Consider the following 23636-nt stretch of genomic DNA (forward strand, 5'->3'; position numbering starts at 1 on the left):
AGAGTCATCAATCCACCACTTTCCCGTGAAGTACCTTCTTCAGTTATGTTTTTGTAGTCCTAGGCATCAATGAAAGCAGAAAATTCTGCCTTAAACCCACCAAGTATGGTAATACTTCTTGTCATCAAAATAGCACATTTTCCATCAAGCCGTTTCTCTTTCTCTTTTTTTTTCTACAACTTTTCAATGAGTTTTTTTTTTTTAAGACTTTATTTATTTGTCAGAGAGAGAGAGAGCGGACAAGCAGGATCGCCGCTGAGCAAGGAGCCCAATGTAGGACTTGATCCCAGGACCCTGGGATCATGGCCTAAGCCAAAGGCAGACACTTAACTGACTGAGCCACCCAGACGTCCCTTTTCAATGAGATTTTAATTAAGATCAGTTTTAATGCAAAGGCTAAGAGACAAATAATAACTCTTCAATCCTGAGACAAAACGAAACTGCTGACAGAGAGTGGGCAATTCAAATTCACACTGGCATTTAAAAAAACAAAACAAGAAAACTACCAACTTTCTCAAGATATTTCTTTCTTTTTTTTTTTTTTTAAAGATTTTATTTATTTATTTGACAGGCAGAGATCACAAGCAGGCAGAGAGGCAGGCAGAGAGAGAGAGGAGGAAGCAGGCTCCCTGCTGAGCAGAGAGCCCGATGTGGGGCTTGATCCCAGGACCCTGAGACCATGACCTGAGCCGAAGGCAGGGGCTTAACCCCCTGAGCCACCCAGACGCCCTCTCAAGATATTTCTAATGAAAAGGGGACATTCTGCTGTCCAACCTCATAAACCAAGTTCTGCAAACTGACTTGCCCTCAGCCTGTGCCTACAAATGACTCCTGGTCTGAGTTTACTGGAGGCTTCATCACTTCTTTTTTTATATTTTATTTATTTATTTGAGAGAGAGAGAGAGAGAGAGAGCATGAGCTGGGGGAGAGGCAGAGACAGAGGCAGAGGGAGAAGAAGACTCCCCACTGAGCAGGGAGCCCACCGAGTAGCTCAATCCCAAGACCTTGAGAGCATGACCTGAGCCGAAGGCAGATGCTTAACCAACTGAGCCACCCAGGTGCCTCAGCCTGTACCATTTCTTACTGGCTTCTTCATACAGCGCACAGGTGAAGAGCACAGACATAAAATCTGACTCTTCCACTTGCCACATGACACTGTGCACATCACCTCCTCTCATTATCTGTCAAATGGGAAAAATAAGCCTACCTCAGAGTTGTGATTAAGGGAGCTCATGAAATAAGAATATCCTTATTCATTGTTAGATTCTGTAATTGTTTAGCCCAGTGCTCGTTGTGGTCCACATGCAACAAAGGGCAATTATTATCATCACTATCGTCTCATCTGTATGTGAATTCAATAGCCAAAATCAAAACCAAGAGGCTAATCATTTTTCAAGTGTGTTTCTTGTTGAGACCAGCCAGTTTACAGAACTGGTCCAACAAATTCTTTCATGTAGCTCATTACACAGCAGACACAAAGCAAATTACCACAAAATTGACCAAATTAAGCTTCCAAATTCATTAAGTAACCCTGACTGGGAACTCTAAGATCATGATGTGGGGGATCTGATACTCTTACTTAAGAAACAATGTTCCAACCAGGTCTTTTCACTTCTAATCTCTGATCTCATACTCTGATGGTCTCCAGGAAGCACAGTTCTGCACTTTTTAAAAAAATTACAGGGGTGCCTGGGTGGCTCAGTCTGCTAAGCATCTGCCTTTGGCTTGGGACATGATCCTGGAGTCCTGGGTTTGAGCCCCACATCGGGCTCCGTGTTCAGCAGGGAGCATGCTTCTCCCTCTCCCTCTGCCTGCTGCTCCCCCTGCTTGTGCTCAATCTCTATACATAATAAATAAATACAACCTTTTTAAAAATAAATAAATAAAATGACATATTAAAATACCTAAATAGGCAAAATTAATACTTCCTGGGCGCCTGGGTGGCTCATTGGGTTAAAACCTCTGCCTTTGGCTCAGGTCATGATCCCAGGGTCCTGGGATTGAGCCCCACATCGGGTTCTCTGCTTAGCGGGGAGCCTACTTTCCCCCTCCCCCACTCTCTGCCTACTTGTGATCTCTGTCAAAAAAAAAAAAAAAAAAAATCTTAAAAAAAAAAATTAATACTTCCTAAGCATCCTATGCCAGGAGTGTTGCCTCTCACTAGAAGATCTATTCATTTTACGATAACAAAAAGAACTTTCGTGAAATTCTTACTTAGGACAAGAAAATAAATGTAATCTATGCATGGAACAAAATTAAGTGGGATGACGCATCAGCATGTTTCTCTTTACCCATCTCAGCACTGAGATTTAGTTAGGCAACCATGTCACTGACATTAGAATGTGTAGCACCGGTCTAGTAAAATGTAACGTAGGCACACATACTATGTAATTGGTAGTCAAATATTTTATTTCTCAGAACTCACAATTCATATAAACCTCCCATTTCCTAAATTTTTCCAAACTGAAGATTCTGAAGAAAAATGTATCAGAAAGAAAATAACAAATGTACAAGCTATATTCTCCAACTCACCTGTAGCGGCCACACAACAACTCATCAGGGCAAACACGGCCATCACATAATGAGAAGGCATTTTTATCTCTCCGCAAGCATGCCCCATTCAGTCACCTCGGCTTCAGACTGTAGACAGTCTTGGCAAATCGGAAGTGGCCTTAAAAATCCTCCTCTCCAATTTTCAAATTGCCTGTAAAAATAAACATATTTCAAGAAGAAAACTTAATGCAGAAACTGCTTTTCAAAAACACACATCAAAGTGAAATGAAGAATTTCTGAAAAGTGTAAGAGACATTTATTTTACAAACACCCCAATAAGCTGATGTGGGGGTGCTAATCACCTAATGAAGATTTTTAAAGAAAAGACTTTTGTAAAAAAATGCTTAGTTTTGACACTTTAAGTCTTTGCTTTTACATAAAATTTTCAGGAATACAGAAGAAAATCAAGGTTCACCTATAATACAACATCACCAGTTACGTTATGGCACCAAAGTAATCAATAATGCTTGACACGTGAACTTCCTGATGTCAACAAGGAAACACAACTCTGACCAGAGACTCAATCTCAGTGTAACGACAGTCATCACAACAATCAAACCAAAATACGTTTAGAATCAATGTGAAAAATAAAGAACCATCGAAAGTAAAGCTCTCATTTCAACTGTTTGCCAACATTGTAACAGGAGACAGGTCTTCCATCCGAGACTCTGGTTACTGGACCATAGGATGCAGAGGTACCTTCTAACCTCATGCTATCCAGAGCCTTGAATGACAAGTTTTATCGTCATTTGCTTAACTTGAATATCCCTCCTGTGGTCCTAGACACACCAAATATATTTTCCAGCCCTATATCCCTGAGCCTGGCACAACCCACAGAAATTACTCAATTCAACAAACATTTATTGAGCACCTACTATGTTCCAGGCATTGTGTAAAGGCATGATTCCTTCTTACCAGGAATAGAAGTTACCCAGCAACTGGCTAAAAGCACAAAGACCCATCTCATCTGTGTGCTGAAAAAGGAAAGATCATGGAGTTTCCAGGAACCATCTCAAATAGCTGGGGACTACAGCTTTGGGACCCTCACCCAGAAACACTGTCTCCAGAACTAGCTTGCTACCTTCAGAGACAAAGCCAACTGGGGTACTTGCAGATACAGTGCAAAAATACAAAAAACAATGGCAAAATTAGTTTCTAATTAAATGGTCTTAGTTCACTGCATCAAGTGTTAAGGAAAAGATACTTAAAATGGCTCTTTTCACAGGGTGCCTTGCATGGCTCAATGGTTCAATGTCCAACTCTAGATTTCAACTCAGGTCATGATCTCAGGGCTATGGATGGAGCCCTGCACGGGGCTCCACACTGGGCATGGAGCCTGCTTAAGATTCTCTCTCTCCCTTTCTCTCTGCCCTGACCCCCTTCCCACTCTAAAAAAAATTTTTTTTAAAAAGGGCTCTTTTCAGTAGTACACTAATTGCCTATAAGAAGGGAAAGAGGACGATTGGGGGAGACTGGTGGGAAGGCACAGGAACCTTGTCACTGATTCCCATTTGAGTTTTCTACTATGTTGGGGTTTTGTAAGACCCAGAAATAATAATAAAGTTCTAACATCCAAAATAATTTTTTATATATGCCTTAAAACTAAATTATCATATACACAAGAGGTTCTGCTAGTCAGTCTTGATGTACAACAGTGATTAAAAGCCTAGCATGAACAGAAAATAGATTACAATGGCAGTTAAGATTCTGCCTAGGTATGAATCCACTCTGCCACCTACCAAGTGGTTATGCTGGGCAGACGATTCTACATGAGAATCTACTGTATGGGCCACTGTATGCGAGGACTGTATTATCTCGCACGCACGTGTTTGTTTATGGGTGTATAAAGCTTATAACAGTGCAGAACATATAATAAGCAATCAATAAATGTTACTTGTCCATTCCTTTTGAGGTAAATTTATACCAACAAAATGGAGAAATTAGGGTGTGGTTATTTATGTAATCCTAAGCTACTATAAAGTCAGTTCAATCTTTTGTTTACTGAAAAATGAATACTTCAACAGACACAAAAAGGAGGTGAGCTAAAGAATGGAATCACGAAAAGCACAAAATTGCCAGGTAAGTAGAGGCACAAGTCATTAATGGCATAGTGGTGTCTTGTCTCAAAAACTGTCTAATTAGATAATTTTGGAAACGATGAAATTGACTTCAATCATCCCTCTAAGTCCAACACTGCTGTCACCGTAATTTCAGATCAACTCAAATGAAATGGAAGTCTCCTCTGTGAACTTAAAAAGTCAATGACAGCAGGGCTGTCCGTTGAGCATCCGACTCTTGTTTCAGCTCAGATCATGATCTTAGGGTTGAGACTAAGCCCTGCATTAGACTCCTTGAAAGATTCTCTCTCTTCCTTTCCCTCCTGCTCTGCCCTTTCTCCCACTCATGCTTTCTCGCTCTCTCTCTCTCAAATAAATGAAGTCTTTAAAAAAAAAAAAGAAAAGTCAATGAGAGCAAAGAGAATTTGACCCTATTTTTCCCTTTAAAAAATTAAATTTCCTGAATGGGTAGATAAGGAAAACTCTCTCCAAAGGAATATGCTATTTCAGCAAATGCTAAGAACAATTTTCATAAAGCAAAACCCTGAAAGGAGATCTCAGAAGAAGATGGCTTCCCAGAGGATTTTTATGGAGCACATAAACTATAACCAGCACAAGGCTTGTGGGAATATTTAATGAGCTTATGTCCCCCTCTGCCCGCAGCTGCAGAGGGTCTGTGGGACTGTGAGCATTAATCCAGGGGCTTAAACCAGGTCTGAATGAACCTGTGGAAAGAAAGGCAAAAAGTTCTATTAAAAATATAGACTGCAAATTGCTGACAAGAATATTGGGCAATTATTAAAATGCAGCAATTACAGATACAAGGGAGCCAAGCTAAACAGTTTAATGCCCAAAGGCAAACCACAGCAAGTTTATGCCGGATCTTAAAACATCTCCGAGGAAGTCCAAGACAAGTTGAAACTACACACTGCTGCTTCTAACAAAGAGGGAGTTTTTCTTCTTTTAGCTTAAAAGTCTCTCCATAATGTCACTTGTTCAAAAAGAAAATAAACTGCACAGAGTTTTTGTCTAATCTTCTCAATGTGGTGACAGGATCCTAAGGCAGAGGAGAATAAAAAAGGGAGCATGTCACTCCCATTCTGTGGAACTCCGATTCCGGCCAAGACTTGCACACATCAGCACCTCAATGTACAACCCAGGGATCAGCTCCCCAACGCGAAGGATGCTGGATGATCGAGGCTCCCAGAAAGCTGTAGATCTGAAATATAACCTGAGGAAATACAAACTCCTCTTTTCTTTCTATCAGGTTAGATCACATTCAATTTGCAAAGAGCAGGGACTCCCAAACCGAAGTTTCTAAACCCACTGAATATCTCTGGACCTTATAAACTAAATGCTTCCTTTAGAAATATAAATAAGGTACTCCATGATCTTGAAAGAATAATTTCGGGTCCACGGTGCAAGTCAGTTCATCCACACTGCAAAGCAATGTGTTCCATACAAAGGGTACCAGTACTTTCAGTATCTACAAATGAGCAGAAAAAAATTCTGAGAGCTTAACAGACATAAAATGTACATGCACGCACACACACGCACACGCACACACAAATGTGATCTGAATTCTTCTAATTTCAGAGCTCCTCTGTGTTTATTTCTGAGGCCATGACACGGAGCATGCTGCCCCACATTCCCTAGTGATCCAAGAATATGCACAGGTAAGAGCAGGATTAGCTGAAAAATCCCTCCCCAAATGAAATCCATCATGGGTTACACCAGTGTTCAAAAGGAACTGGTTGGGAACAGCATTCCCTGGGTTGATCGGAATTTTTTTTAGAAAAGCATAACTTTCTCTTAGAGGAAAAATGTGGTAAAATGATGTCTGGCAATAGGCTAAAAGCCAGCAAGAGAAATTACTAACTTCCCCTTACATGTCTAACACAGCTGGCTATCTACATGAGATTATTTAAGATCAGAACTTACAATGAACTTGGAGGGGATCAATTTCTCAATTAAAGGAACTGGCGTGCTAGAGGTAAGTAACAGCTTTTAAAGTGGAAGAGATCAACATGAGTTCATTGACAAAAAGCACCCAAACTCCCAGCCCCGCACTTGCCCAGGGTAACACAGCAATGCCAAGATTAGAAACTAGGTCTTCCCATGACAGGCTCTCCCTCCCAGAACCAGGTCCCTCACCACAAACAAGGAACCATCTTCTCCCTCGCAATTCTCAATCTCTGAAAACAGAACAGTTTTTCCAAGAGAGGGAGAAGCCTGCTGGGGCTGCTACTGGATGAGGGGACTTCCAGGTTGACATATACCCTTTGTACAAATCGCTACTAATCACAGAGTGACTTGACTTCAGGACTCTAGGTGGCAACTTTAACAAATAAAGAATCCTTGGTAATGCTGTGTGACTCCAAGTACTCTGAAAACTGCAAAAGGCAAGATGAAGCACAAGCCTGTGCACTGTCGTATCTTCACACCAAGACTATTCAGGAAAATATTCAACAAATTTGAAGATCTTTAAGACAGAGATATATTGAGTGGAATAAAAAAAAAATTATCATTCCCTAAACTCAGATGGTAAATAAACACCTGAGTTTCTGGTACCTTAAACATGACATTATTTTTTAATAGAACATTAAAAAGTTTCTGGTCTGACGTGTAAGTGAATTTTGGAGAGAGAAATATACTATGAAGTCTGCAAACGGTTAAATAAAAGCTGATAGAGGAACAGTTCTGATGGTTATTCAACATGTTATTCAGGGGATTCAGAAATGAGGCAGGATGGATGACATCAGTATCTAGCTTGGCAGCCTGTAAAAAGGGGTTTACAGGATGTAGAAGAGATACTGTTGTTTGTCTAATGACATTTGGATGCCCTTCGAGACCTGTACACAGAAAAAGCAAAGCCACCTTACTGAATCACAACAGCAATTCTCAGATTTCTCTACTATAAAGAGAAACTGGTAATTCCAAATCCCCATTTTCAGACAGATCTGGCACAAGGGGAAAAGTCCTGGGCTTGGATAAGAAATCTCTGGCATCCAGTCACATTGGTGGCGCAGTCAGTTAAGCATCCAACTGTTGGTTTCAGTTCAGGTCATGATCTCAGAATCATGAGATTGAGCCCCGTGTCAGGCTCCACGCTCAGCTCCACACTCAGCTGGGAGCGTGCTTAAGTTTTTCTTTCCCTCCCCTGCCTCACTCTCTCCAAAATGAGTTAACTCTCTAAAAAAATAAAAGTAAAAATAAAAACATTTTTAAAAAATAATCGCATTCACACTCAATAGTCAACAAATATTGACTACTATAAACCAGGCACTGTTGAAGATGCCAAGGATACAGCAGTGAAAAAAGGAGCCAAAAACTCTGCCTTCATGGAGCTTATATTCTAATAGAAGTAACACCATTTGTTACATTAGGCAAGATATTTAATTTCCTGAGCTTCATTTCCCCCTTCAGTAAGTCTTTAGTCATTGTTTACTCTATGCCATGGGAAGATAATGGCCAAGCAAAGAGATATGTTCTTTGTCCTCATGGCCTTAAAGTCTGGTGAAATAAATCGACCAATACTCACAAATTTGTAATCAGACGCTATAAGAAGAGCTCTAGAGGAAAAGTACCCACAACCTGAAGGATAAGTAGAGGTTTAAAAGGGTGAGGGATGACATTACAGGTAGAAGAACCATTATAGTTCCCTGATGCTGGAGGGAGCAAGGCTGTAAGCCTGAAAGGAAAAGGAGAGGAATAAAGTTTAAGAAAGGGTTTAAGCAGGGAGGTGGTGGGATCTACTGGGTTAAGATTTCCCCAGGACAGGGGCACCGGGCTGGCTCATTTGGCAGAGCCACGACTTTTGATCTTAGGATCATGAGTTCAAGCCCCATGTTGGACATAGACTGTACTCTAAAAAAAATTTTTTTTTCCCGGTACAAGCCCTATGGAAAACAGTACAGAGATTCCTCAAAAAATTAAAAATACAACTACCATATACTCTAGCAACTCCACTTCTGGGTATATAGCCAAAGGAAATAAAATCACTATGCTGAAGAGATACCTGTACCCCTATGTTCCAGCCAAGACCTGAAAATAAACTAAATGTCCATCAAAAGATAAATGGATAAAGGAAATACAGTATATATACACAATGGAATACTACTCAGCCACACACACACAGAGGAAATCCTGCGTTTGTAACAACATGGATGGACCCCATGGACATTATGTTAAGTGAAGTAAGTCAAACAGAGAAAGACAGATAGTGTATGAGCTCACTTGTACGTAGAATCTAAAAAGCCAAACTCATAGAAACGGGACAAGGGCGCCTGGGTGGCTCAGTCAGTCAAACATTTGACTCTTGATCTCAGGGTCGTGAGTTCAAGACCCACACTGGGCTCCACGCTGGGTGTGGAGTCAAGTTAAGAAAAGAAAAGAAACAGAGAACAGACTGGTGGTTACCAGAGGTAAGGGGCAGGGGAAGTGGGAGAAGGTGATCAAAAGGTACAAACATCAGTTATATGATAAATGAAGTCCTGGGGATATAATATACAATATGATGACCACATGTTAACAATACTGTATGTGAAAGTTGCTAAGAGAGTAAATCTTAAAAGTTCTCATCACAGGAAAAGAAATTTGTAACTAAGTGTGGTGATGGACATTAAGTAAACTTATTGTGGTGATCATTTATATATATGTGTATATATGTATATATATACATATATACATATATGTGTGTGTATATATATGTATGTATATACACACATACATCTTCACATTTTACACCTTAAGTTTATACAATGCTTTGTGTCAATTAATCTCAATATAATTGGAAAAAATAAAAATTAAAAATAAACTAAGATTTCCTTGAGCACCCTATGGAGAATAGACTGAAGGGAGCCCACAGTGCATGCAAGATCCATCAAGACACAACAGAGGGGCACCTGGCTGGCTCAGCTGATAGAGCTTGTGACTCTTGATCCTGGGGTTGTAAGTTGGAGACCCACGTTGGGTGTGAAGATTATTTACAAATAAAATCTTTAATTTAAAAAAAAAAGGCTCGAAGCGCCTGGATGGCTCAGTGGGTTGAAGCCTGTGCCTTAGACTCAGGTCATGATCCCGGGGTCCTGGGTTCGAGCCCCACATCGGGCTCTCTGCTCGGCAGGGAGCCTGCCTCCCCCTCTCTCTCTGCCTGCCTCTCTGCCTACTTGTGATTTCTGTCTGTCAAATAAATAAAATCTTTTAAAAATTTTAAAATAAATTTTTAAAAGGCTCATACCAGATCAGACAAGAAAAGAGGCTTAGATCGGAATGCAGGCCCAGTTGTGGTTTTTTCTTTTTAAGATTTTATTTATTTGGGGCGCCTGGGTGGCTCAGTGGGTTAAAGCCTCTGCCTTCGGCTCAGGTCATGATCTCAGGGTCCTGGGATCGAGCCCCCATCAGGCTCTCTGCTCAGCAGGGAGCCTGCTTCCCCCTTTCTCTCTGCCTGCCTCTCTGCCTACTTGTGAACTCTGTCTGTCAAATAAATAAATAAAATCTTTAAAAAAAAAAAAGATTTTATTTATTTATCTGAGAGAGTGTGTGCACAAGTGCACACATGAGTAGGGGGTAGGGACAGGGAGAGAAGCAAGCTCCCTGCTGAGCAAGGAGCCCCACCATAGGACTAGATCCCAGGACCCTGAGATCATGAGTCAAGACACTTAACTGACTAAGCCACCCAGGCCCCTCAACCCCATTTCTTTATTTTTAAGATGAAACTAACCCTATTTACACCACAGGGTCACTCCAAGAATCAAATGAAATTATATACATAACAGCAGATAAGCTATCACTATTTGTCAGTTGACTATCTCTACCATAGAGAAGGATCCCGAGGCCTAAGATTCATTTAAAATCCCAACATTCTGTGGCTGTTGGTGGCAGGAAAAAAAAGAATTACTTTTGAACTACCTTACATATGGGAAGGAATTCCACATGAAGACTCAATGGCAAGAAAGGTAGCAGGCACAGAGGTTACAAGATGTGCCAAAAAGCTGGACTTTACTCTCCCCGGCACCTCCAGGGCCTGGCCCACCCTCACTCTTGACTGAGAGTGTGACCAGCACATCTGTGGCTGGCCCCAGCATCTTTAGTTCCCTTGGGGCTGACCTTCAGTCTAGTCCTTAAAAGCCCCTCTTGTCTATCCCAAGCACAACAGATCTCACTGCCCAAACAAAATATGGCAGAAAGGAGAGGGTGGGCACGGAAATATTCCACATTGTTGTGAAAGACCACGCTTTATTCAAGTTCACTAACTAGGATTTTTCACCCATCCTTGCAATATTCCAAGAACCACCTTTCACATTTAATATTTCTGCATTCAAAGATTTCTGTTGCTTATAATTTTAAGCTAAAATTAATAGAGAACGATACCTGGGAACTCTAAACTAGGCCTAACCAGACGTGTTAGGTCGGACAGCCTCTGCCATCCCCTTATCTGTAAGATGTTAATGACATTCTGATTGTAATATGTGAGCTAGAATATGGGCATGGTACCTAAAACAATACCAGGCCCACACAGTGCATTTAAAAAACAAAAATAGTCACTGAGGTTTTTCCCCCCCGGTTAAAATACCGCTAGACTTTCGGAGCGCCTGGGTGGCTCAGTGGGTTAAGGCCTCTGCCTTCGGCTCAGGTCATGGTCCTGGGGTCCTGTGATCAAGCCCCATGTCTGGCTCTCTGCTCAGCGGGGGGCCTGCTTCCGCCTATCTCTCTGCCTGTAATCTCTGTATGTCAAATAAATAAATAAAATCTTTAATAAATAATAAAATAAAATAAAATACCCCTAGACTTTCAAATACCAAGCAAACTACTAGCAGCAAAATAATACAGTTTATATCAAATTTGTATTCATTTGGGGATTAGACTTCATTGTCTAGAATCTAAAAAAAATACCTACATTACCAAAAACCAATGACTCCAAACCCAATACAAGATTGGAGCCCTAAAGATAGTCATAATATTGCAAAGCTGTTCTGAAAGTGTGGTAAAGCTACTGTCTGAACAACTCTGGTGTAAGTTACAGGGATCTGGCTGCATGGCCTTCCTAGACTCTACCTTATGATGCCCAAATTAGCTTCAGGGGTTTAGCCGAAGGCTGAGGAACTCAGCCTGGCACCGCCACCAACCAAGTTGCCTGGAGTGAGGAATCAGCTATCACCACAAGGGCTGATTAAATCATGAAGCTGCAATTATTCCAGCAAAAGTCAGCACATCTGAATATCCTCAGGACACGAGCCATCATCCTTTAGGCACTAGCAAGCAAGCACTAAGCCATTACAAAAACTCTGGGGACCCCCATAAGACTATTTTGTACAATATATAGTAATTTACTAAAATATTTTAGTCACGTGATTATTTATATTCACAGGAATTCTGCAAATAATATGAATTCAGAATAAACACTTCAGCAATAGACTATTCTATTTTGCTAACTACAATTAAGCTCTTATTTTTTTCTTCCTCTCATTGATTTCCAAGATAATATTATATCTCTTAAATGGGGGTAATCCCTCAATAGATAACATTTCAATTATTTCACTGATATTATTTGGTAAAGAGAGGGCTCAGCAGTTTAGGCATGTGAAACATTAAGAATTAAAACCCTTCAATGGTCACCCATTGCTGTCAAGGATGAAAACCAGAACCCTTCCCATGACTGCTGGATGTTGCCTCCTTAATCTGACCTTATCCTCCACGCGCTCCAGCCGCACCTGCCTCAATTCTGCCCCACAAAAGGACCACGCCCTTGTTTCCAGAAGAGTGTTCCAATTGTGTTGGAACTCAGTGACCTTCCATAGTCTCCCTGACACGGCTGCTTACCACGATCTTCAGTCTTAACTCCGTGTATGAGCACTACTTCCTTTTTTTTTTTTTAAAGATTTTATTTATTTATTTGACAGACAGAGATCACAAGTAGAGAGGCAGGCAGAGAGAGAGAGGAGGAAGCAGGCTCCCCGCTGAGCAGAGAGCCCGATGCGGGGCTCGATCCCAGGCTGGGATCATGACCTGAGCCGAAGGCAGAGGCTTTAATCCACTGAGCCACTCAGGCACCCCGAGCACTACTTCTTTAAGGAAGCCTCCTAGGATTGCCTCAGAGGAAGTAAAACTCAGACACCTGGAATGTAGTGCAAGTCAACTCTGCAGGTAAATGTTTATGTGATTATTTCCTTCTAGGTATGGCTTCCCTGCATCTGTTCACTCTACAGAGAAGGATCTCGGTCTAGCTGGTAGTAGTAACAGCCTACCTATTGGGCATATAGCAGCCATCCAATGACGGTACCATAGTGGGTAGCAAGTATAAAACTTGACTGCGTATATTACAGTTAAAAGTATGGAAGGATGGCGACTTATCAAAACGTTCCTCAATAATAAGTGATAAACCAACAAATAAGAGCTGTGTCTAAGAAAGAACTTATGCCTCAGGCAGCTTCAAAGGAACAGGCAAGACAGGAGTTCTGGCACCAACGTGTTTTACAAGTCCAGACAAGTCACTCCATTCTGGGCTTTAACTTCTTCATCTCCAATACAAAGAGATTAAACAAGAACATATTTTATTCTATACCTTATGTATAATTGTCATTATATGGACTAACAACTAATCCTGAATCCCTCCTATAAAATGAGACTTCAAATACGCTTGTGGAAATTTGAAATACATGATCATGTGATGGCTAGTACAAATGATTTCACAAAATGGGAAAGTATTCTCCAAGGAAAACATTCAATTTGACAACGTAAGTGTAAATAAAATACTAATACTATAGTACCTATTTTTAATACGTAGCTTGTATAAACAAAAAATATTTAAATCATTATCTTCTGAGCAGTGAAGGCACACACAAAACCTGAATTTTGTCAGATGTGCCCATCTTATCAAAACTGGCATTGTGGGGTCACCCGGGTGGCACAGTCGGTTAAGTATCTCCCTTCGGCTCAAGTCTTGATCTCAGGGTCCTGGGATCAAGCTCCACGTTGGGCTCCCTGCTCAGCGGGGAGCCTGCTGTACTCCCTCCCTCTGCCTCTCCTGTGCTCTTTCTAACTCTCAAACAAATAAATAAATAATCTTTAAAAAAAAAAAAAAAACCTGCCATTTTTATTCTATTCCTTAAACTCCATGAACGCTACTCATTCCCCTCACCTCATTCTAAAAACCATTCCAATTAATCCCACCCACCTGTGAACAGTCTCCTTAACATTTTGTGTATAATTTGTTCCATGTTATCTTCTACCCAGAGCTGACCCAGAACGTTAGAAATAGATAACATCCACTCCAGCCCTCTAATTTTACAGATTAGCAAACCAGGAATTAGAAAGACTTAGTGATTGGCCCACCGTTACACAGCTAGTTAGTAGCACAGCCAAGACTTGTCCACATGCTGCTTTGTAATTACTCTGTGGTTGTTCATGTTTTTATTCCACATTCCCCTTCCTATTAGAGCTAACACACTCCTCTTCCAACCCCACAAAATATCTCAGCTACCACCTACTGAGCACCTACTGTGTTTTTCACAATTTCTCATTTCATCCTGTCAACAGCCCAAGAAGATCCTTCACTCTATAGTGAGAAAAGTGAGACTTCAAGAGGTTCAACCACCCAAGGGTCACCAGCTAGTAAGTCCTGGTACAGCGTCTGAGCCCAGGTCTGCCTGATTCTCTTGACACTACAAACAGGAGCTCCTCCCTCCCCGAACACACAGTGGAACTGGTTACCAGAACCCTATCAGAGGGCCTTACAGATGAGGTGGCATTTGAGCAGAGGGGTGAGAGAAAGCTATGAAAGAAATGCATCCCAGACAGAGGGGAGAGCAAGTGTAAAGGCCCTGCTGGGAGTACACTGTGTGTTCGCAGAGCAGACTACATCCAGCACAGTACGGCAGAAAGTATGGGGACCACCCCCCGGCCGACTGGGGTTCAAATCCTGCCCTGTCTCTTCCTACCAGTGTAGCTGTGGGGAGCTTACTAAATACCTCCAAGTCTCAGCTATAAGGTAGAAATAATGATTCTATTTCCCTAATGGGGTTGTTACTAGAATTAAGTAAATTAGTAACACAGAAAGTACTTAATACCTAGTATGTTCTTAGGTTTCAGGAAATGGTGGCTATGATTTTTAACTAGATCATCGATAACATCTACATTCAAGACAATTTATTTTCAGTTTGATAGTTTTGAATCTGAGAGTTAAGTTATGCTGTTAGTTTTGTACATGGCCAATAACTTCCTCCTAAGCCTTCGACTTCCTTAGCTGGACTTCCTGTCCTGATGAGGAGGACTCTGTGGGAAGCACACTGATGTTATCACAAAAAGAGCAGGAGGCAAATCACTCTAAAATCCGTTACACTAATACAAATTATGCTCTTCATTCAACATAACCCCTATCTCCAAAAATCAGATGCTTCTTCAGAACTGTAACTCACCGTCCCTTGGATTTAAGTCATTGGTTTCATAAAACAGATCTCACCAGTCTCGACTCCTCACTAGCATCACTGACAGAAGCTGGTGGTAATTTCAACTGCAACCCCATCTTGAGAAGGGTTAAAACTTCTCTTCAAAATTAGGACATAATTTAATTTAAAAACAAAAAACAAAACAAAACAAAAAAACCTTTCTCCGTTGTCCTTTTGGATTAAACTTAGTGTTTCTTTTCAAAGAAATTAGAACATCAAAGCAAAATTCAGGAGTCATCTGGCCTGGCAGTCCCCAGACTGTTCCTTAGAGCACAGCCCTGAAGCAATCAGGAAGGTACGGTGAGTGGCCCTGTGGATGGGCCCAGAGCCAAAGGAAGATGTCAGGGCCACAGGGAAACTCCGCTCCTCTGCCCTATACCCTCTCCCCCTGCTCTTTTCTTTAATGCTATGTTTACTTTTTATCTGTGCAACCCAATGGGTTAAAGGGCAAATCACAGGCAGAGACAAACCACGGCAAGCCCAAGCCTGTGAGAGGTAAACTGGGAATCTTCCCAAACCACTTGTAAGGCTGGGGAGAGCCCACGGTTGCTGTTTTCAGTCAATTAAAAAGAGGTCAATGTTCTAGTATGACAGGTCTTGAATGAGGCTTTTTAAACATCAGATTCTCCTTCTTCTAGACAGACCCGATAGTTTTCCCTTTGTAATGCCTTAAGTATACATTTAACTGGGGCTGTAAGAAATCCATGAGATCATCTCATTCATTTATTCATCTAACAAGTATTTATCAAGTGCCTGCTCCATACCAGCACTGCTCCAAGTACAGGGATTCAACAGGGGAAAAAAAAACATAAAAAGCCCTGCCCCCTCATGAAGCTTACCTTCTAGTCAGAGGAGACAAATTATAAATATATGTAATTGTATATGAGATAGAGATAAATGCTAAGAAAAAACAGAGAAGAAGGAAAGGAAATTTTGGGGGTCCTTGGTTTGGTTTATTTCTTTGTTTAGGGCAAGGACCTACAGGAAGTGAACTATAGATATCTAAGAGAAAAACATTCCAAGCAAAGGAAACAGCACATGCAAAGGTCCTGAGATAGCATGTCTGTCACGCTCAGGGAACAGCAAACAGGCCAGGATGCTGGAGCACAGAGAGTAGACCAGAGAGCACAACAGTGAGTTCGAAGAGGTAATCGCCAAGGAAGTCACGGCTGGTTGTCTGCAGCTTTATAGATTATTGTAAAGATTCTGGCTTTTACACTGAGAAAGACAGAACATTAGAGTATTTTAAGCAGAGGAATAACAGGATCTGACTTCGGTTTTGTCAGAGCCACTCTGGCTATTGGGTGGAATATATTGCAGAGAAATAAGAAAGGAAGAACTACTCCCCAGCTGTGTGACCCAGGTACCTGGCTGTTCTCATCTTCAGAGGGACTTGGGATTATTTCTAACAGCCACTCTAACCCTAAACTCTCTGATTCTGAGTTTATTTCCTTTGCATTTTCTATACAGTTACAGTTTATACCCACTGTAAGCCTCATCTCTCCCCAAACCTTTAGCTGAAGTGGAAGTGAGATGAAGAATTCAATCTGACAATATATGTTATATGCCAAGCTCATGTCACACTTTCAAGGTACAGAGATGATGGGACTCAATCCTGCTCTAGAAGTCCACAATCTGGCAGAGAAAGAAAAAAAGTTCTCGGGAGGTAGCAGAAATCCTGTGAGAGAAATTAAGGGAAGAAACAACTAACCCAACTGCCAGGAGGAGCCATGTGTGGCTTCACCACACTGACAGCAGAGAGAGAAAGCCTGGATGAGGAAGCAAGAGATGACCAGAGAAGGGAAGGGAGGGGACGCTAAACGAGACAAGTTCAAAGGCTTCGGAGCATGAGAGCACATGGCACACTCTGGAAACCATAAGGACTCTGGTATGAGCATAGTGAGGTTCAGGAAGAAGTGGAAAGAGAAGTGGCCTGAAAAAGTAGGCTGAGGCTACATTGTTAGTAAGTGGACATCTTGTGCCAAGGATGATGGAACAGCAGTGATTTTTAAAATGTAAGAAATGAAAACAGAGATTTGTGTTTTAAAAGATACCAACCGAAATGGATGAATTGTTGGAAACAGAGATGTCAAAGCCAGGAAAATTAACTGAAGGACCCGCGCAACAGTGCAGATGAGATGATGATTTGAGAATGGAGAAGAAAAGAAAAGGTCAGCTGAGATCTGCTAAAAAGGCAAGCCACGTGTGACTGGTCTTATTCAGCTCAGAGAAGTAAGCAGAAGGCAGTTTAGTGTGCCTGAGGCTCCTCGCTTGGTAACTGGTGCCATTTACTGACAGAGGAAATGAAGGATTGAGACTGGGGACCACAGAGAAATAGTGTGTTGGGTCTGGGACTTGGTTTAACAGAAAGACCTACAGAACCAGGTAGCTGCTGGAAATAAGCGTATGAAATGTAAAACTGGAAGTTACTGGTAGAGACGTGGCCATTGAGGCATGGAAATGTGAACGACAAAATGTAAACTGAGAAGAGAAGGGAAAGGGAAAAGAGAGAACCTTGGAGAATGCCAACACGTAGGGATCAAGCACTGGAAAAGAAACCTGAAGAGAGATGGGGAAGGAAAGGGGAAAACCAGAAGAAGTAGCTCTAGGGAAACTAAGATGATAAAACTCGGGGAAAGAGTTAAGCAGCAAAGGTCCCTGATAGAGGACAGTGGAGATGCTGACTGAAAGCAAGCATGAATTTTGCACCTTGCACCTTTTCTAGCACCTTGGTACGCCTTCGTAGGGTGGGTGTGGGAGCCTGCCTGCAGCCGGCTGAGGTCTTCAGCAGGAGGTGAGAAGAAATGAGCCAACAGCCAAACACCACGAGCCTCAGCAGACTGCCTTGTTACCAAAGAGTCTGCACCATTAGGAAAGTTTTATTCAATACTCTGTGGAGGTGTAAGGTGTGAGAAACAGGAACTAAGATCTGCTGGGGGTGATCTTCTGGTAGCGCAAAGGAGATTTCTTAGGTAGCACCTGGGTATCGTAGGACCACTAATCCTGAAACTAGCCACAGGCATTCAGAAAAGCCTAGGTGCTTCTGACAAGGACTGAGGACACTATCTGCACCCACACATCACCCAAATTCCAATTAGGCTTCTCACCCCAACATCCTTAGCCTTTCTTCACCAGCAGAGTAATGCTCAGCAGCACTCGAGCCTGGTAAAAAGTGTTCGCAAAAGCCCCACCGCACTGACTACCTGGTATGATGCTGGCGTCCATGACCTGACACCATTCGGACTGGAAAAGCCTCTCCCAAACACACCAGCCATTGTCAGCACAATCTGCCTGAGAACTCTGAGAAACAAAAAGGAGCTGAAGGAGAAGTTTTTAATCCCAAATTTATTCTTAACTTCCGATACAGAACACTTGAGAAAAATTTGAGAGCCAACCAGAAAGACTTAACAGATTTCGTTGTTAATATGCATCTACAGTCCTTTCTCCTTTACCCTCCACAAAAAAGCAACCCAACCCCCAAATGATCATTTTCCTTGGCTTAATTTCCCTATTTTTGTGATATATAATTGGAAACAGACTGCTTTTTCCTGGCTTCAGAGAACAGGATCTTTGGGGTTACAGAAGTTGCCAACTACAGAACCTCAGCCTTAGCAAAGTTTCTTTTGCAAAACTTGTACCTATATACCTACTTAAAACAGATCTTAATTCCAAAGAAAACACTTAAATCCCTCATTATTATACAAAAGCTCATTTTGTCCTAATGAATTAGATGCTACCCTCCCTTTTCCACCCAGTTAAGCTAAAGAGAATCCTGCTCTGAGTTCAGTTATCTCCCAACTGAACATTACCAAAAGTCCTACACCCAACAAGGTACCTAAATGGGATGCTTTCTGGAATATTTTGAAGAATTTAGTAGGACTGATTCTACATGAAACTTTATTAGCCCACACACTGAATGAAATTAAAATCTTGAATATCTTAGAAAGCAAAACTCTAATAATGAAATAAAGACGCCACAAACTGAGAAACACACAACTCCAAGAGAAAAAAAAAAAAAGTGAAAAGTATCAAGTAGGTCATCCTTCCCCCGGCTCCAAAAACATGATGCATCCAATGGTTGGGGAACAATTATAATGGATGAATATGACAGATACAAAAGAAAAGCCTGGTGGATATTCACAAAGTTGGTTGTTATCCTAAGTAATTTTTTCATGATTCCCGTGGTATTTGATGAATACACAACAGACAACAATCTCTATAAAGACAAAAGAATAAGAAAACTAAGGAATGTCTGCTAAGAAAGGCTTTTTAACAGAAAGAGACCAGCAATAGTAAAGATGCCCATTTAGAAGATCAGAAACTTCTCCCACACACATAGGGAACACCTTACAATATAATAATGCAAAATGTATATAATGAGTCAACGGTGCATTCCCTCAAAGCTGAAGTTAATTCGCCAGCCAACTGCACAGTCTAATACAACAAAATGAGACATTAATTCTTTATAGACACTCAGAAGAGAGTTTTGTTTGAGTATGTTTTGTTCTAAAGGAAAAATAGGGGCGCCTGGGTGGCTCAGTGGATTGAGCCACTGCCTTCGGCTCAGGTCATGATCTCAGGGTCCTGGGATCGGGTCCCGCATCGGGCTCTCTGCTCGGCAGGAAGCCTGCTTCCCTCTCTCTCTCTCTCTCCCTGCCTCTCCATCTACTTGTGATCTCTCTCTGTCAAATAAATAAATAAAATCTTTAAAAAAATAAATAAATAAATAAAAATAAAAAAAATAAAGGAAAAATAGAAAGAGATCACTCATAACAACACAGGCAGTGCCACACAGAAGACACAGGGCTTTGAGATTGGAATCTAAGAATTTCACTTAAAATAACCTTCCAATTATTTAAAAAAAAAAAAAGCCACATTCTGCTCCAGCCATCATCATACAGTTAATTATGAAATGAAATTTGCAAATAGGCAGCAGTGTATTTTTGGACCCAATGACCAATTTCACACTGTCAAAACACATAAATCACTAAAAATGCTAACAGAATTATACTCCCAAAAGGAAATCTTTTCACATAACAAACTGAATTAAGCATTCATCAACTTCCCGTTAATAAAAGAGTAAATAAGAATTAAAAAAAGAAATCCAAAGTTCTGCTAGACCATCCACCTAGTCCTTGGTGTTCTTACCCATCAGCGGTGGTTAGTCATCAGACCTAGAGAGCCGCAAACCTCCCAGGGCAATCCAATCAACAGGAAAGCCCAAGGACTAGTATCTATAAAACTGTTTTCTAAAGATCATTTTCTGAAGGACTAATTAACTTAAATGTGTTTTTACAAATGTTCCATCTGCAATTTCACACAAAATCCTGACCTTCAGCATGTACCAAGGAAATGAATTATGTACTTGGAAGGACAAACAAGCAGACGCTTCCTTCTCTACAAACAGTACCCCATTCTGACCCCTTTCCCTTGGAGCCCAGCGTCCAAGAGATAGGGAGAGTCTATGCTTCTGTATTACCATCCTTTTTCATAAAGTAAAGATAGAGATAACATTTTAGATTTAATTCTGAATTATTACTATGGCAACAATTTAACATTAAATCCTAAAAATGAACTTTGCTACACTCCACTCTAATTCAGAGTCCTCTTGCCAGACTTGAAGGTTTCAGCACCAATATCAGTATTAATCTTTTTTTCCCCTATGATTATGTTTAAGCAGGAGATACCAGGATGGCCTAAGGGCATGACTCTGGGGCTCTTATTTCAGACCTTCAGTAATAATCTCAATTTTAAAAGATATCATGCCTCGTAAGTATGTCCTTAGTTATCCTCTTACGAAGTCTTGAAGGTTGGCCTAGAAAAACCAAAGAATAAAAAATGCACAAGGTCCAAATCAGAGTGGCCTCAAGAGAATGTTTACAAATGTTTCAAAAACTAAATATTGGCACACATCTTGGTTGAGAGATAAAAATCATTACTCTCCCTCTGAAAGAAGGAAAAAATATTCAGAAATCTGTGCTAAATCTTAAGCAAGGGCTTTGCAAACAGAAAATAAGGCTCAACGTCAGTTAACAAACAAATGTTTTATTTCAAAAGATATAAAACAAGAAATCTAGAAATGGACTGAGCCCAGGAAATGGACCTAGATCATTTTTTTATAAAGTCCTTCTAAGCTGTGTTGATTTATTTCAGCTTGACTGGAAACCAACCAAATTAGCAATAGCTTATATTTTATGAAATGCTACGAAGAGACAATGCTGTCATTCCAAGTGTTAACTCTGAAGATGTGGAACCAGAGAAATTACTGCCATGGATCTTGGTGCAGTAATTTTCTTTAAAAGCCACAAAAGCTCTTACTGAAACAGTTAAAGGCTGTTATTTGTGGAAGGCGACCTTTTCATAACACCTGGATTTGTTCATTTACATTCCAAACTGTCCATATTTCTAGAGGTGATACAAGATTACTTACAAGGTAAAGACCCCTAAAAGCATTTACTTGAGTTATGCAAATTTCAAAAGGTACTTAATATTAAGTTTCAAAATTTCAGAAGTTAAAAATCACCAGGAAAATGCTCCAATGTACAAAAGTGATAAAATCATTTTCAAACAGCTGTTAAGAGCAAGTAAAGAAGAAAAGGGGGATAACTGTCCTCATTAATTAATGAACCTGACAATTATAATAAGTTTTTGTCCAATAGCAATCAAGGGAAAAAAATATTTTCAAGATGGGTTATCCAGAACAGAGGTAATTCAAAAAGAGGACAGCAAATTCACCCAGAAAAAAATATTACAGCAATATCAATAGTTACCAGTCATTCTCTAAATTCTAACTGTTCTGTTAGTCTGAAATGTAAAGTCAGGACTTTCCAGATTTATCATCCCAGGAAATCAGTGGTCAGTTACGTCCTAAAGAAGTCAGTGGTGACCACCTTCGCAGTGCCATACTCAAGAGGACATTCAAATTCCTAGGTCGCTTGGGTCCAGATTCTGCCCTTCAGCAGAGTCACCTGACTTTTACAAGAAGCAACTCAGTTTGCATGCAAAAGGAAAAGATTAATTCCTTTGAGACTTAAAAAGAATAGGACAATCCTTCTTTTAAGCAAATCCATTCTGTCAATCTATAAAGGCTTTCCAAGACAAAGCCTTAGGAAGCCTTAAGGCATCTTGGCCCCCAGCTTTAAGAGGCTTGAAAGAGGGCAGCTAATTTGCCAAACTCCAAGACCAGGAACCAGAAGCCTATTAAGGGTAGGGAGCTGAAAAATGTTGAAGAGCGCAGTACATCAGATCATGGAAGACTAAGTTAAATCATAAATAAGATGCTACCCTGAAGGAACTATTGCAATGCTGAGATTTATAAAGAAGGGACTAAATTTGAAAGTTTTTTTTTTTTTTCAAAAAAAGTTATTTGTTTAAAAGGATCCACATGCCCTTAGCTTGCTAAATGAAATAAAGTCAAAACTACCTGTTACACAGGAAACAAGAAAGGAAACCATCCTACAAAACTGCAGGCAAAGACTGAAAACCTTTTTCAAAACTCAGTTTTAGAGACACCTGAGTGGCTCAGTCAGTTAAGCGTCTGCCTTTGGCTCAGGTCATGATCCTAGGGTCTTGGGATCCAGCCCCACACCAGGCTCCCTAATCAGCCAGGAACATGCTTCTCCCTCTCACTGCCTCTCCCCCGGCTTGTGCATATGCACCCGTTTTTCTCTGTCAAATAAATAAAATCTTTAAAAATAAATAACTAAAACTTAGTTTTACTGTATTTCCAAGCATGTTAATTCTTAAAAATATTTATATTTATAAGAATGAGTGTCTACGGACATCTCACACCTTTACTAGACAAACAGGATACTTCTGAACTATTACTGTTTACTAAAATATAAGCCTCTGAAGAATGCCTAGAATTGCTGTTATTCAGGACTGTTATTGCACGTGGAAAATGTTGATCAAGAATGATAATGACAGGATTCTAAGTGCACCAACCTCCCTGAGAACAAATTCACTACATCCAATTTTCTACAAAAGACAAATGAGGATCATTAAAAGATTCACAATGGACCTCTTCGGACTCCCAGTTCTCCTAGATAACTTGAAATATTATTCAAAGTGCACAAAATCATCTTAAAGACACTTCTTAGGGAAAACAAATGGCAAAAACCACGTGCAAGTGTATTTAATGTCTGTCCAGCCACCAGAGTTCTTGACATATGTCCAACAGATAGGCTTGGTCCTCAAGATCATTCTTATTGTAAATCAGTTGAAATTAAACGCAGCTTTCCACTGTAAACTCAGAAAGCAACTTGGTGATTTTGCTAGATAAAGCCACAACATTTTCCATTTCTGAAATGTATGTTTAACACCCTAAAAACTGGTTTAAGTGCCTAATAGACATCAATGGTGTGTTATACTCCCCCTATTGGCTAATACTCAAAATAACAATGAATTCCCCAGGGGTTGCCTTTGAAGTGCTGGGGTTCAAAAGTAAGTTGGAGATTTTTATATTTAAAAACATGAACTGGATCAACAGTTGTTAAGCAAAGCTGCCATGTAATGGTCCAATTCCATCAAGACAGGAAAAATTAAAGCTGACAAATGACAAAGACAAATTGAGGGGCTGAAA

At 40.6% G+C, this 23636-nt stretch overlaps 1 protein-coding gene across 2 annotated transcripts in view; it reads right to left on the minus strand.

The window, feature by feature from the left end:
* LOC111143050 (transforming growth factor beta receptor 3) overlaps positions 1-23636 on the minus strand; it is a 194087-nt gene that overhangs the window by 168407 nt on the left and 2044 nt on the right. For both annotated transcript variants that reach the window (XM_022496486.1, XM_022496484.1), the window contains exon 2: positions 2533-2704. In XM_022496486.1, coding sequence (XP_022352194.1) covers positions 2533-2620 — 88 coding nt within the window. In that variant the 5' untranslated portion in view covers positions 2621-2704. The remainder of the gene's footprint in view (positions 1-2532; positions 2705-23636) is intronic.

This window comes from Enhydra lutris, unplaced genomic scaffold (genome assembly GCF_002288905.1).
Source record: "Enhydra lutris kenyoni isolate GAN:26980312 unplaced genomic scaffold, ASM228890v2 scaffoldscaffold9, whole genome shotgun sequence".
NCBI lineage: Eukaryota > Metazoa > Chordata > Mammalia > Carnivora > Mustelidae > Enhydra > Enhydra lutris.